The following is a 15865-nucleotide window of genomic DNA, read 5'->3' on the forward strand; positions in this document are numbered from 1 at the left end:
TATATATTTAACCTTTAATTATTTTTTTTATCATTTAGGAGTATATATGATCCTTCTAGCAAAGTTCAAGGTATATTTTAATTTTTTCCATACATAAATTATTTTTTGACTTCTTTGATTATCATTATTTGAGTTTCTTATTCTTATTTTATTTTTTTATTTTATTCCTTAATGTAAGAAAAAAACTTAAAGTAATTTTTTGTGTGGCTATATTATAATTTAAAACTATTTTTTCGGCTATATTGTAATTTAGTTTTTTGTAATTGGAAAAAAAATTGGATCATCTATAATAAATTTTACAAGAATATTAGTGAAACATAAATAAATTTGACCATCAAAATAATTAATCTAAATTAGGAATTGAAAAAAAAAAATCCAAAAAAAAGATATGTTTGAGTAGGATTAAGTATTCCCATATGGGATTATATTTTGTTTAAAAAAATTATTAAAAAATTAAACTAAAATTAATTTTTTCACTTCCGTTAAAGAAAAGGGTATATGTGAGTCATTTGTATAACAGTAGGGGTATATATTTCATAACGAGGGGTATATCAGCTCTAAATGACAAAGTTAAAGGATTATGAGTATCTTTTTTTCTGGTTCAACCGATTAAATACATGATTCATTTAACCACGATAATTAGAAGTATGAGTATCTTTTTTTCTTATTCTATTCTTGTATAAATATATCTTGGTAATCTGTATCATGATTAATCAATAATCAATAACTCTCCTTATCACCAAGTGGGAGTAACTAATTATCAAATGGACCTTATCATTAAATTTATAGCTAACTAGCTTACCTAAGATCCACAGATCAGCAACTAGCTTGATACACTCATCATGTTCTCTTTCTATTATTTTTTCAGGCGCGAAATCAGAATTTGCATTAAGAGAGTCGTCTGAAATATGAAGAAGTTAAATACAATCGGAAAAGTTGAAACTCATTATCTACTAATACTATATATACATAATAAATAAATTTAACTTTATATATACAATATAACTTTTTGTCTTGCCTCGACTCCGCCCCTGATAATTTTCCTACACTATTATTATTATAGTAATATAATATTAGTAGAAGGTAGTATACTAGATATTTAGTTGTTATTGTTTTGTGTATCCACGTTCTTGCATGCATCATCCACCTAGTGAATCCCATTTCTTATTTTTCTTATACATAATCAAACTACTTAAATAATAATTAAAGTAATTCTTTCTAATTTTTTACGTTAGTTAATATCTTAGAATAAATATTAGTACTTAACATGCTATGATATGATTAAATTGTACTAATAAAGTAAATCATCATATTTTGTTTGTATTTAATTAACTTAAGCAATTACTTCTGAGGTAAAAATTAACCCAGGGAAATTGTTTTACCAACCATCTAATAACGTGAGGTATATATATTATTGCTCCATTAATTAAATTCTAAATACTAAACATGTTAGAACTAATTAAAAGATAATATACTCAGTAAATTATTGTTGACTTGATAAGTGAAAGACTATTTAAAATGTACAATTGACAGAATTTTTCATTAGTTTTTTTTTTAATCGTAAGCTCAAACGTCATGCTCCTTACATTCAACAATTAGTTGCTAGATTATGAAAAAACAACAACTAGTAACTAGGTTGATCAATTTATTTGTTTTGCGTTTTTTCTCGTTCGGTGTCTCATTCAGAAAATTTCACTTTTGGTAAAATGTTCTTTATTAAAAGTGACTTCATTCTTATTATAATTTATACTAGAAATATATGATTAAAAAGAACTATACTTAGCGCTTTATCACGACCAATAAAATTGAGTTGATATTGAAATTCTAAATTAGTTATGTAGGTCATCAAGAGTAGACTTTCATTACTGAAAAAAGTTTATAATGTTTTTTAAAATTTTTATTAGATGATCATTCAATTTTTATTATAATAAAATAAAAATTAAATAATCATGTACAAAATTTATATTCTAAGAAACACGAGGTGCTAAAATAGTACAATAATCGTTACATTAAATTTTGTGCGACCAAAAATTCAATAAGTTCGAGAAGAAAGCATGGAAAAATGTTTGTTCAAAATAGTTAATGAGACAAAATGGTTTGGTAGAAAAATATTTATTTCAAGAGCTTGATTAGCGCCTTAATTTACTTTGAGGAATTGACGTAACAATTGAGCCATTGTTTATGGTTAGGTACGTTATGATACTGTATTAAAAAACTTGGTTCGATAATTTCGATTTTTAAAGATATATATACTAATAACATATCAAAATTAATTTTATATGATTCAGTAATTTTAAGTTTGATTTTTTGTTATATGGTAAGTTGATATTCATGTTTTGTTCAACTTCGACTATCATACAATAAAAAATATGACTTCAATTTTTTTAAGAGACTGTCTTAAATATATCATGCCAACACTTTTACATATTAAAATATTCAAAAGAAAGTATAACTTTTTTTTTTGTTAATCAACTACACAAAAAGAAAATTTTGATCAAGATTGAATAGTTAATGTTTTAAAATCTTAATAACAACATTACTTGATTCATTATTAGATACAAAATGACATTAATGATGTGTTTTTAGGGAGAAAAACACAATTTTTTCATATTAGATTGGTCAAAACTTTTTAAAAATATTTTCTCTAGAAACACGCTTTAAATGAGATGTAATAATATATAGTTCTATATAAATATTATCATATACATATATTTTTTAGTAATAACATACTTAATACATATCAATTGTATATGTATCTTAACCCTTAATATTTTCATATATATATATAATTTTATTTTTAATTTTTAATTTTTAATTTTTTTTTTATAAATATCGAAAACATATCAAATACCAATCTAAATTGTAGTATGCACCATGATAATTTCTTACTATCTACCAAAGTATTCACACCCCTATTAATAGAGTTTGGAGGTAGGGTGCGCAAGAGATTCATCGAAGACTTTAAATAATTATACTATTAGTATATTCTTCTCATTATATATATATATATCCGATATCATATTGGAGTCTTATTAAATTTGAATTCGCACTAGGAAGTCCTACATTGAGAATAAATGGTCTTTAATAAAAGTGATTTCATACACATGAAAAATCGAATTTGAGACATCTGATTAAAAATGAAGAAATATTTATCACTTCACTACCATCTTCGTTGACGTAGTATATTTTTTTACCTGAACTGGTGGAGGTCTATCGGTCAGTTTCAGTACGAAGTAGCAAAGAAATTAGATCCCCAGAAACTACAAGGAAGCTAAATAATCCTACTTGCTCCAGCTCATTTTCACACATCAATGCCCAAAAAGCTCCCACACTGCTTTTCAATTTTTTTACTACTATTTAGTTCAAATGATCACACTTTTTTTTGTCTTTTTATTTGGTTCTTTTCTGTAGTGAGTAGTGTTCTTTCTTTAATTAACATTTCCTAAAAGACACACTCTTTACTCAGACAAAATCAGCTATTTTAAGCTCAAAAACCCCATAAAGATTGGACCTTTCTGCTATTAGAGTAAAGAGTAGTTGTTTTTAGTTTCAAGAATCATTTTATTACCTCAAATTATTTGGTGGGTCTTAGGTCTAGACATCAAATCAAATCTGTAGTAGTTGCATTGGCAAATCAAGAATTGTGGGTCAAATTAGCTTCTTTTTTTTTGCTGGCTGGTTTGAGTCCAAATCAGAGTCAAAACATCTTTTTGAAAGTTCAGTCTTTGTTGAAATAGCTAAAGGAACATACCCAAGTGGCAGATTTCACTATTTTTGAATGTGAAAGATTATAAAAGATTCACAGTAGAGGGACAATGATTCTTGATTTATTGTACTATGGGAAATGCAAGAAAGGTTGGGTTTTTATGTTGCTAGTAGAACTTATCAGTCAAGTGAACTGACAGAAAGTTTTGATTTTTTTCTGTAATTAGTAGAGTTTGATTTGATTTGAAGTTTAAAATTTGAAGTTCTGGTAGATTAGTTAGAAAGACTTTTGGCTAAAATGTCTGGAGAAGATACACAAGAACTTCGTTCGTTGGCTTTGACACCAACATGGTCTGTTGCTTCTGTATTGACTATATTTGTTGCTGTTTCACTGCTTGTGGAGCGATCCATTCACAGGTTATCTAATGTAAGCAAGGTTCTCCTTTGCACTGTTTGGATTGTGTAGTCTTGTTGGTTTTATTGGAAGAATTGAGTTGAGCTTGTATCGGAAATTGCCTCTCTACCTTTGAGGTAGGGGTAAGGTTTGCATACACTTTGCCCTCCCCAGTCACCACTTTGTGGGATTACATGGTTATGTTGTTGTTGGTTTTATTGGAAGAGAGTCCAGTACCAAGGAGTTCATAGTCTACTATATACAAAAGAATTGATGTTTGTATATATAGTGTATTTTTCCGGGCAAAGGAGTTCATGACTAACTTTTGTTCATGTTCAGTCTGTGTTATTCTGAACTTTTGTAGATATTCATGTTGTATGTTCTCAGAAATATAGCGGTGGGGGAGGATATAGGATTACAATATGCCTGCTAGATACCATGAAATGCTCAACTTTTAATTTGTTCCGTCCCGATGATCCCCTTGTGGCACCCTGGGAATTCTCTCTGACATTGTAGGAAGGGTATAAATATTCATCATTTCTTTTTCATATACAACCTTCCTTTTGATTACTCAAGTTGCTTAAGAATTGAATATGCTTTGAGTTACTTGTCCTAGATTTTATGGTCTTGGATAGTTGCTTATATATAACAAGCTCCCTTGGATAGGAGTGATCATCCAACCTCTTCGAGTCTTCATATCTCAAGGCCTCTGATTTCATAAAAATCTTCAAGACCATAAAATTAATTTAAACGGTTTTGATTGTATTTGATTGATTATGTTTCTTGTAGCACCATCAATTATGGAACTTCGAAAACTAACCGTTTTTATTATTTTATCATGTCAGTGGTTGAGGAAAACCAATAGAAAGCCATTGTTAGCTGCTGTGGAGAAAATGAAAGAAGGTATTATATGTTTATGTACAATGAACTTAGAGCATACAAACGAAAAGAAAGAGCTCTTCGAAATTTGGATTCCCCTCCTTTCAACCCCAAATATTACTTTTCCTGTCATAACTGGTTTCGACATTTGGTGTACAGAGTTGATGCTTCTTGGATTCATTTCTCTCCTTCTCACAGCAACTTCCAGCATCATATCTAATATTTGCATACCATCAAAGTTTTACAATAATGCATTTGCTCCATGTACAAAGTCTGAAGTTGATGAAGAAATGGAGAATAAAGATTTGAAGGAGCGTAAACTTTTGATGGCTTTTGGTCTTCATAGGAGAGTGTTGAATTCCTTCAATCAAAATACGTGTGGAGAGGTAAATTCGATTTTACATGTGTGAATCCATTATTCCAATATCATGCATCAATTCTACTCTTGTTGCTACAAGATGTACCTGCAACTGATTATCCTGCAAAAATGAAATAACTAGTTTTTTTAGTTTATTGCCTCTGAGTTGCTTAGCTTCTCGCTCTTTCTAAAGTTGTTTCTGAAGTAGTGTCAACACTGAATCAACCATTTTGTCAGAACCATGAACCTTTTGTATCATATGAAGGCCTTGAGCAGCTGCATCGCTTCATCTTCGTCATGGCCATTACTCATATATCTTATAGTTGCTTGACAATGCTGCTGGCGATTGTTAAGGTAAAGTTCTCTTTTACTTGAACTTGATAAACTGATGCACATTGTTTTGGTAAACTTTTAAAGTCCAGTTATTTTCGAGTATATGTTAATCTATTGTCCATGGAGTGGCAAGTTTGATTGGATGGAAGTAAACTGTAATGTATTAATCTGGCTTGCAAAGTCTACTGTCATATGTGATGGTAATGCTATACATCCTCATTCAATGGCCCTATTACTTATTACCTTGTGGACAACAGATTTGGAGTGAAAATTTGCATCTGTGTGAGCTTCCTGATATGCTTAATGTATAGACTGCTGGAGAGGCATAGTTTGTGATAGCCGGAGGTATCTGATTTGTCGCTGATGTTCTGATAAAAGTATTTTGATTCCCACAGTGTTGCGGGAATTAATCTCTTTGTCAACAAGATTTTTTGCTTTTACTTCGGCATTTAAGCATATCCTCACTAGTAGGGGCATTTGCTCTGCTGTCAGCTCTCCTTGAACTTACATTAGGTGAATAGGCAACTGCCTATATTGAAATCTGGGAATCACATATATTGCGTATAAAGATGGTAGTCCAAAGTTCAATTTCTTCACACTTCATAGTTGTGTCAGTGTCAGCTACTTGCCACTTCCTTGCAGAAGTTGCCATGTGTGTCCTATGAAATGACCACGTTTGGTCTTTATCCTCATTATCACCAGTTCTCTCTTCTTCTTTACTTCTGTAAACTCTATTCACATGTTCTGCATCGCTAGCTGCCTGATAAGTGAAAATATGGGCAGGTCCACAGTTGGAGGGTGTGGGAAGATCAAGCTCAGAATGACAGACATGATGTACTAACTGGTAAGTTATACTTGCATGTGATTTATCAAAAAGTAATCTTGTTCTCTAGCTTCTAGCGTTTGTTGTTCTCTTGTAATCATTGTGGATAAAGTCTGCTGGTTTTAAATTCTTATTTTAACACGAGATGTAATTTTAAATTTGTTCAGAACAAGAAAACAGAAGGCCTTAATATTATTTATCTAAAAGAAAATTGTAAGGGCCTTCGTAATTAGAAAGAAAGTCGGATGTGTCAAGAACCATGCATGTATTATGATGGAGATGGAGCAACACAAATTATCAGTTAGTGTATGACTCTTTGTACTTGAAGTATAAGTGGACTCTGATTACCGAAATCTCCAGAGACTTGAGAATGTACATGCATCGGATCGATGATACCTGAAGTTGAGTGTTTGGAGACGAGCTGAAAGTTAAAGAAAACTGTTGTCTTTCCTTCAACTTGTGTCAAGGGGATTCAATACTTCATATTCAACCAGAAAATCTCGTTTTTACACTTTTTGCATTGAACAATTTTCTGATGAAGGGGGATTCAATTGTACCCCATTGGATCTACATAGTTCCGCCCTTGTGCACCACGAAAGATTAATTCATTTTTTTCTCGTCATGTTTGGAGATGACAATGTTTGTGCTAACCTTTACATCAGTATCGTGTTACTTTGTTTTCCAATATTGTTATTATCCCATTGTTGTCTTTCCAGGAGCAAACATGTATTTGCCACTTATTTCTATTTCTAGACATCTATTGCTTCGTATTTTATTGATTAGTGCATGTAGGATTTCTCTACCTTGGTGTCTATCAGGTAGCTATCTTCAGATGTTATGTTTACTTTTCTCCTTTATTTTGGGTGGTGGGAGATGCATGTACCGGGGTAATATATATTTCGGTCCTGCTTGGTATTCGTTGAAGAGATCAGCCATTTGTCCTCTGGAAATGTCTCAAAGCCTCAATCAGTGCCCCTTTGAAATACTTAATGTGGAGAAATCCATCATGTTGTTTACTTTGATAGAACTTTAAAAAAGCTAAAAGAAACTGAACTCTTTTCTATGGCAGAAATTTCTAGAGCCAAGACATTCCGAAGGCAGTCGACTTTTGTCAGAGTTCACACATCAAGTCCACTTGCCAGGAACCAATTCCTTGTTTGGGTGGTTAGTTCTTACATAGTTCTTACTAGATTCTGATTTCCCTAACCCTCACATAATTTATTCATCCAAAGTAAGTAAATAAAATATTTGCTTTTTAATAGTTATGCTTTTAGATGAGGTGGTTCCCATAATTACTCGTATTGACTTACACTTTTTTCCCTTTCTAAATTGGTTTGAGTATAATGTTTGTATATTTCTATCAAATTTCGCAGACCTGTTTCTTCCGGCAGTTTGGCCGCACAGTTGTTCGTGCTGATTACCTTACTCTGCGCAAAGGTTTTATCATGGTATGGATCCAAGCATGAACCATTTCCCTTTAATTCGCTTCTAGCATTTTGAAAGAACTAATCACTTGCGAAACATTGAGTAAAATATTTGAATGCTTTTGAAGGCAGTACTGTGGAGTATCTTAGAAGTTAAAAAGTAGTTTCCATGTGAAATTTGTTAGTCTAGTTTTGAGGAAATTACTAGGTCACAAAAAGACATCATTTAATGATTACAAGCAGCTCATATCACAGTTTGACAAACAGGAAATTTGAAATGTACAATCATGATAAAAGTACAACTGATGCACATTATCAAAATGGAACACTGTCTTTCAAAACTAGACATGAAACTAAGCCTGTGTTAGTTAATCGAAAAGATTAGGATGCTTTGTAGCAAGCCCGGTTCATTTTAAACTCTAGTTTACTGTTTACGGATCATTTGAAGTTATCTTCATGATTGTATCACTGATTTTCTTTTCCATCACAAGAGTGTCTCTATATATGATACTGATTTCTGTTATAGATTACTAGTTACGACGTTTCTCCTCTTATTCATGGCAGAATCACAACCTTACATCAAACTATGATTTTCACAGCTATATGATTCGCTCGATGGAAGAAGAATTCCAAAGAATAGTTGGTGTAAGGTAAGAATAGAAGTACTCCTTCCCCATTTTCATCCTCTTCTTTGAGTGGCAGAGAGTTAAAAGTTGTTTAAAGAGAAGTGGACCAAATGTGGAGAGAAATTCATTTTGTTTAGTTCTAAGATTTGATGAAGAAGTGAATCTCATCTAATTGTTGAGTTAGCATTAAGCCCAAGTGATGTTTTCTCCAGTTAATTTGGTCCTTAATCTTTGCAAAATTTTGGAGGAAGTACATTGAATCCGTTATTTAGCTCCTGATGGAACGAGTAATGAATTTAGGATTTTTTGTTTCTAGTTGTTTCTCCGTTTACGGTGGCTCATGTATCATCTTTTGTTCAGTGCACCATGTCCATATAAATGATCATTGGATAGGACAGTAGTCATGGAGAGCACTAGAGTAGAGCAATTTTACTTTGAAGTCTATTATTACAACAGTTCTTGCTTGCTTTCCATCATTGGTTTCTTGATTGAACCTTACTCTCATAACTTTTGTGTTGTATCTTTGTAGTGGCCCTCTCTGGGGATTCGTGGTGGGTTTTATGCTGTTTAATGTAAAAGGTACTTCATCCTCTACTCTTTGGAATGAGGAACATATGCCACTTTGGTTTTTTATCATTAGATAAGTTTGCAATTTTTCTGCTCCCCGACATTTATGTTCTGGTGAAACTAAACTCCATCCACAAGCTCATGCATGACCAATTGAACTTCAACATGCAGGATCGAATCTGTATTTCTGGATAGCGTTAATTCCTATCATTGTAAGTGCTTCCATTGCAATTATGTTTTGGAACTCTTCAGAAATGCATGAACATATATGCTTGCGTATATAAAGCAATGCCTCTTTCCGTTTCTCTTTATTCCTTACGGTGTAGTGGTAGACTTGACAGTGACCCTGCATGCGTCATATTTCTTAATATCTATCTCTTCTCTCTTCCCTTACATTCTGAATTATCTTGTATATTATATGAACTTATGGATGTGATAGAAGATATAAATAGTCATTACTTGTGCTTCCGTGCAGCTTGTACTACTTGTGGGTACAAAACTGCAGCATGTAATCGCAACCTTGGCATTGGAGAGTGCTGCAATTACTGGCTCATTCTCAAGGGTCAAGCTAAAACCACGAGACGAACTTTTTTGGTTCAAAAAACCAAAATTACTTTTGTCCTTGATTCATTTTGTCCTTTTCCAGGTTTGTTTGTACAATCATACTTCATTTTTTAATTGTTTCATCTATGTACTAACTTTCTTTAATGTCTATATACACTAACTTGTTTTTGCATGCTTACTCTTGCAGAATGCATTTGAGCTAGCTTCATTTTTTTGGTTCTGGGTATTCACTGGTCCCTTTCTCGTAGCTTAAATTTTTTTTCCTGTACGTTTGTACCGAACATTTAATACGTAGTCAAAGCATTTTCCTTTTAACTGTATTAAACATTCACAATCTTTAGTATTCAACATTGGCACATTCCCTGAAATACTAGTGATTTTTTCCTTTTAACTCAAATTCTTTCTCGGAGTTCGACAAAACCATGTTTCCTCCCTTAAATACTTTCTTAGACAAAACCATATTCTCTATTCCATGTGCTTGTATAATATGTTCTACCACATGCATATGTTTGTTTCCATTTGTAGTAGACACTAATGTTCTGAATATCTGAGTTTTGACAAAGTTACGTCTTTATTCCAGTGGCAATTTGGGTATAACTCATGCTTCATAAAGAACCACACACTTGTGTATCTACGACTCGTTATGGGGTATGTGTAATTGCCAACTGTATTTGTATGTACTATTGTTTAAGGTTTTAGATTTACCAACATATTTTTATTTAGCACAACGATCTAAACGTATGCTGTTGTTTGTCACCCAGGTTTGCTGGACAATTCCTTTGCAGTTATAGCACCTTGCCACTCTATGCCCTGGTTACACAGGTATTATGTCACGACGGATATAGCTAAATTGAGAAGTTAGAATAGTATGATCCTCTTTTTAACGTTCGACTTTGTACACCATTACCTCTCTGGCCTTCTACAATATTCTCATAACCACCTTAAGGTTATGGATGACATGTCTCAAATTTTCTAGCTCCGTTTTCCTTTCTTTTTCCTCTTCTTGCTCATGACAAACAAACACCAATAGATGGGAGACAGTAGAGACTGGAGTGGGTGAGGTAAATGAGGACGATGGCGTAGGGGAAACGGAAGGGGCTTTATTTTTTTCTGTTCTCTTTAGGTATATTGTTAAAAATCATGTATAGGCTATTCCATTCTTAAATGTGGTCTACTTTAAACCGTCAACGGTATGTCCAGAGATCACAAGATCTGCTTGATCATCGTTGAAATGTTAAACTTTACGAACTACTTCAACTGTGCTAGTAACTCTGCATGTTGCACTTCCACAGTAAACTCGTGAATCGGACTATTAAATGAGATTGTAGATATTAATATTTTCCAAGAACAAAGCTTTGAACATATTATATTGCCTCTTTGCAGATGGGTACAAACTATAAGGCTGCATTGATTCCACAGAGAATAAGAGAAACGATCCACGGATGGGGAAAGGCAGCAAGAAGAAAAAGGAGAATGCGTATGTTCCCAGATGATTCAACTGTCCACACTGATACAAGCACCGTGATGTCCCTCGAGGAATATGATCATGACCAGTTGGTTGATAGCCCTCGAACAGTGCATGGTGCAGGTACAGAAATTGAGTTACAGCCACCAACAACTGTCACGGAGGATCATCATTCAGTAACAATTAACGACACTTCAAGTCGTATTGGTACTCCTCTCCTTCGACCCTGTGCCTCTATTTCTTCCGCAACTTCCCCAAGTCTTCCACCTGAAGTAATATCAAGATCATCTTCAATGCCTGCTAGAGGACATTTGGGTTTGGATAAACAATTACCATTATAGTGAAGTTGGTGTTGATACTTCTGCAGGTTTGTTTAACGTTGAATATAACATATATACTTGAAGATGTTTGACATGTGAAATCAAAGAAATATGCAGGTAGGAAAGAAATAGTTTCTATAGTTGCAAAAATATTTCCCCCCAAAATGCTCTGGATTGAAAAATCTATAATTGTTGTTTCTCTATGTAGTATCCCTTGTATAATCAGTTACACACATGAGCTATCTAGGTAAGATGGAGCATCTTAAAGCTTGTATGTTTTCCCTCGTCAAATAGTTAAAGAGTTTAACTTGTATACATCGACAGTTTGGAGGATTATACACCATCAATGTACTTTAATATGTCGCAACAGATAACTTGTCTTACTTTTCAGACCATTTTTTGAACGATTACACGTAGTTATCATTGTGATGATTGATCGTATAGATAACTCTTGTTCAGCAATGTCTTTTCGTTTATGAGGATCGCGAGTACTTATTACAACAGAATAGTTTCCTGCCAAACGATAAGAAAAGACGTCTAATGGAAATGTATTAGCATTATAAGTCCCATAATATTCAACTTTTCTCACTGGCATCTATACTTGATCCTGCATCCGCCAGTGCTTCAGCCATCATTTTTGCTCTATTCTGAGTTTGTCTTTCCACAGCAACCATATAGAAACCTAACAAGCAAGATACAGATAAAGAACAACATCAAGTAATCAAACAGAAGAGCTAAAAATAATTTACGCACTCATTAATAAAGAACTTCATTGTGGAGATTTCATATGTATTACATTATTAATTAAGTCTTGGTGTACTACCTAACTTGTTAATTGTTGACTTTCTGCCTGTCCATTACAGGCTTAAAATAACCATTGCTTGTCTAGTCTTAGAGAGAAGCATCTCAAGAAAAAATTGGTATACCAATAGCACTTCCAATTGCACAGACCCATAAAAGCCTTCCTGACCATTTGTCAGCAACGATTCCTCTATTCCCAAATCCCATCAGCTAAAACTGAAGCAAAGAGAGCACATATTAGAATGTGAATTTCTCACCATGAACTGCAGCAGTAAAGTCCAGTTTAGCAAGGAAAAAACATATTAGAATGTGAATTTTTCACCAGCTCTACATGCTTTCACATTGTTCAATGTAACTGGTGTACAACGAGACATATCGTTTTCATATTTCTAAGTCTTGGAAATCCTGGTATGCATGGTTTCAATATTTTCTTACTGTCTAAATTTGTTTTCGTTCCTCACTTTCTACTGTAAAAGAGCAAACTGAAAAAACTAATTATCATTTTACCATATGGTCACACTATTTTGCAGAAAATGGCTTTGTAATAGTAAAGAATGCTCAAAAAGGAAGAAGCAAACGAGAGCAACAAACATAATTAGATGAAATCCAAACACTTAGGTATGAGAGAATGACACTGTCATATTGTTCTTCAAGGGACCAACAGATCAGCAAAATCAATGTCATAACCAGATATTAAATAATGAATACTATTGAAAATGATTTCATCATCCGAAACCTATTAATCAAAGTGATCATATTGGAAATTTAATCAAATGAAGAAGCAGATTCTCATTTTTCTTCCCCCTTCTCTGGGTAAAATGGTATAATATTTCATTTAAGATATGAAGAACGAGAGGACAAAAAAGACAATTTCTTTCGTGGTGGGGGAGGGGAGGAGAAGCTAAGTGGCAAGAAATGGAACGATGGAACGAAAAAAAGAAATTTTACGACCACAACAAAGACAAATTTTATGGGGGTTTCTCCTTTGCTCAGTATTGGAAAATCAAGGGGTTTAGGAATCTAATTTTCTGTCTCCTTACTTCTGACATTTAGGCACTCGAGTTCTAGTTAAAGGTGTCTACGAAATTCCATCGCTAATACTCTGCCTGCTGAATTAAGATAGAAAATCAAACTAAATAATCCACCAATTGGATGATCACTCGGTTCACAAACATACCCAGTGAAATCCCGCAAATAAAATCTGGATATCCCACATGATCATTTAAAAAATAGTTTCCGTCAGTAAAAGCTAAACATCTCAAGCTATTTCTGTTTTTATTCCTCACTCATCTCTTTTCTCTATTTTTTCATGCCAATGCTTACACTTTTCATTTAGATCATAAAAAAAAATCATTTTGCAAAAGGAACACTAGGAATATAGTGAGCACTTCAATTGTTTCATTTTAAAATGAAAATATAACAATAGTTTCAATAGATAAGATAAATTTTCATGGAAGCAATAAGGTGGTGCTGTATTACAGTAGCAACTACTACAAAAAATCAGAAATAAGCTATTATACTTCAGAAAAAATTGATACGTTAATGCATATTTTTGAGTTTCTGCGAGATTATTGATAAAAAAAAAAAAAAAAAAGGAACAGGATAAGGAAGAACAGAGAATTACCAGTGGAAATAAGCTGCCGCCTGCCGCCGGTCGCCTGATATTCTACGCTTGGATTTCGCCGGGATCGATAGAGACAGAGATAGAGTCACCGGGTGGTAAGTGGCAAACCGGTAAGGGCTAAGAACTTGGGCTTGGGCTTATGGGTATTGCATTGGGCTCAAATAACGTTTTTTGAAAAATAAATAAATAAAAATTAATAGCGAGATAAACTCTTTAACTTAAACTTTTCACATGATATATTTAAAATCACAATATTAAAGAATATTTTAGTATATTTTACATATCTATAAATTAAAAGCACTAGATTCAAGAGTGTTCTTTATTCCTAAAGTCATGTGCCAAATAAAAACCAGACAAACAAATTTAAAGACAAGGAGTATTTTCAAAACATAATGATGCTTTGATTTCAAAGTGTAGCAAAATACATGTTTTTGTGGCATAAAATATCTCATTCTAACTAAAAATTGCGCATATTTATTATCTGGTCATAACTAGATGTGTATGTATGTATGTATGTATGTGTGACCAATTATATGTGTATGTATGTGTGGGCAACGAAGGCTAGAGTTTTTAAATACATAAATACGTATAGAAGTATTGTAATTTGTATATATTGTAAAATTGTATAATCTCGCTATGTTCATGTAATGTTTTCAAAATAACACTATAAAGTGTTAGGTTAACATGATTATTTTTTGTTGTTCAACAAAATATTTTTCGAATTTACAATTTTAGTTTTGATTAAACCAACTCAATATATGCTTATGCATTTTGAAACAAAAGCCTACAAAACATCAATATAAATGATCATCAAATCACCTATTTATTGGCAAAAAAGAAAACATCAAATCAAGTAGCCCACTTTGTCCTCTTGGAGACAATGATAATGTGTATGTACGCACAAAAACACGCAAAAATATAGTATTATGTCTTTCAGATTTTTTAAAGATATTGTCGAATGTATATAATGAATTTTAAAATATTTTAAGGAATCACTAAATCAGTAATTGACTAAAAACCAATAAGGAACACTCAATTGACTTTAACCAATAATTATCTATTAAATTGAATTTTTCATATTCTAAATAAAAAATTCAAACTTTCAAATTTTAATAACTATAATGTTCTTGATAAAGAAGAAGTGAGCTCTAGAAGAAATGTAAGAATGAAAAAGTATGAATATCAAGTTATCAACAATAATGTATTAATGAACACAAAATAATAATAATAAGATTAAAACTTATTTTGCAATATACGAAAAATGGAGACAAAAAATAAACATCAACACTTTAGAGGATGTATCGTACAATTTTGTAATAAAATAGATCAATATTTAGATTAATCACAATATTGATACTTCAAAACCTAAACACGAACCAAGAATCAAACTTTTAAAAATCGGAAACTTTTCAAAATAAATAAATAAATCAAAACCAATCCGATATTTCGATGTTATAACTTTAGAAGTATATATTTAGTTGTTCTTTTGACCATTTTTGAAAAGTAAATTTTAATTTTAAAAAAATAAATTATTTGATATGAAAAATCCACTAGCAAATTCTCTTTGATTTGTACAACCTTGGAAATGGACATTACTCCTTCACAAAATTGAGTCGAAGTGCATAAATATCCTATTTTAGAATTATAATTTAAGTTATACATGTGATACATATAAGGTCATAAGTTTATCAGTTTAAAATAACTTTGGATATGTAGTTTCTAAAATTTCATTCTAAACTTTTATATTTTATCTTAATAAATATGTACAAAGTTATTACGAAGTGAATGAACATACCAATTTCTTTTAAAATTAAATAATAATACCCAAATAATACCTTCCAAATTTTTAGTTAATCCAAACTTGATAAAATTAAGTGATTATTTGATGGAATAATTATGCTGGAATAATAACTATTCATCCATATTTAATTAAAGATATCATATTCGAATCCTGATTATAAAATCAAAATTAATATGAAAAA

The 15865-nt window shown here is 32.1% G+C and overlaps 2 protein-coding genes across 3 annotated transcripts; one reads left to right on the forward strand and one right to left on the reverse strand.

Annotated features, from left to right (window-relative positions):
- Window positions 1-3377: 3377 nt before the first annotated feature.
- LOC125840343 (MLO-like protein 11) lies at window positions 3378-11850 on the forward strand. Its single transcript, XM_049519308.1, has 15 exons — window positions 3378-4132; window positions 4945-5002; window positions 5138-5364; window positions 5574-5690; window positions 6453-6513; window positions 7562-7656; window positions 7866-7940; window positions 8481-8566; window positions 9072-9121; window positions 9281-9321; window positions 9585-9755; window positions 9861-9896; window positions 10254-10321; window positions 10435-10495; window positions 11057-11850. Exons 1-15 carry the CDS (start codon window positions 4004-4006, stop codon window positions 11477-11479), a joined length of 1698 nt encoding a protein of 565 aa, XP_049375265.1. The 5' UTR covers window positions 3378-4003; the 3' UTR covers window positions 11480-11850.
- LOC125840353 (uncharacterized) lies at window positions 11740-13918 on the reverse strand. Of its 2 annotated transcripts, XM_049519328.1 has the most exons (3): window positions 13884-13918; window positions 12385-12475; window positions 11740-12140 (listed from the first exon to the last, which is right to left on the reverse strand). In XM_049519328.1, the coding sequence occupies exons 2-3, from the start codon at window positions 12464-12466 to the stop codon at window positions 12034-12036; spliced, it is 189 nt and encodes a 62-aa protein (XP_049375285.1). In that variant the 5' UTR covers window positions 12467-12475; window positions 13884-13918; the 3' UTR covers window positions 11740-12033. The 2 variants fall into 2 exon arrangements, with proteins under 2 accessions (XP_049375285.1, XP_049375277.1); XM_049519320.1 differs by lacking the exon at window positions 13884-13918 and having other exon boundaries at window positions 12385-12525.
- Between the last annotated feature and the right edge of the window lie 1947 nt (window positions 13919-15865).

The sequence above is a fragment of the Solanum verrucosum genome, unplaced genomic scaffold (genome assembly GCF_900185275.1).
Source record: "Solanum verrucosum unplaced genomic scaffold, falcon-dt-bn FXZP01000277.1, whole genome shotgun sequence".
NCBI classification, from domain to species: Eukaryota; Viridiplantae; Streptophyta; class Magnoliopsida; order Solanales; family Solanaceae; genus Solanum; species Solanum verrucosum.

Coding starts and splice junctions, on each gene's coding strand:
- LOC125840343 (XM_049519308.1), top strand. CDS start 4,004: ATGTCTGGAGAAGATACACAAGAACTTCGTTCGTTGGCTTTGACACCA. Junction 8,567..9,071: donor CAAAGAATAGTTGGTGTAAG/GTAAGAATAGAA, acceptor GTATCTTTGTAG/TGGCCCTCTCTGGGGATTCG. Junction 10,496..11,056: donor TCTATGCCCTGGTTACACAG/GTATTATGTCAC, acceptor GCCTCTTTGCAG/ATGGGTACAAACTATAAGGC.
- LOC125840353 (XM_049519328.1), bottom strand. CDS start 12,466: ATGGGATTTGGGAATAGAGGAATCGTTGCTGACAAATGGTCAGGAAGG. Junction 12,141..12,384: donor TGCAATTGGAAGTGCTATTG/GTATACCAATTT, acceptor CTTGCTTGTTAG/GTTTCTATATGGTTGCTGTG.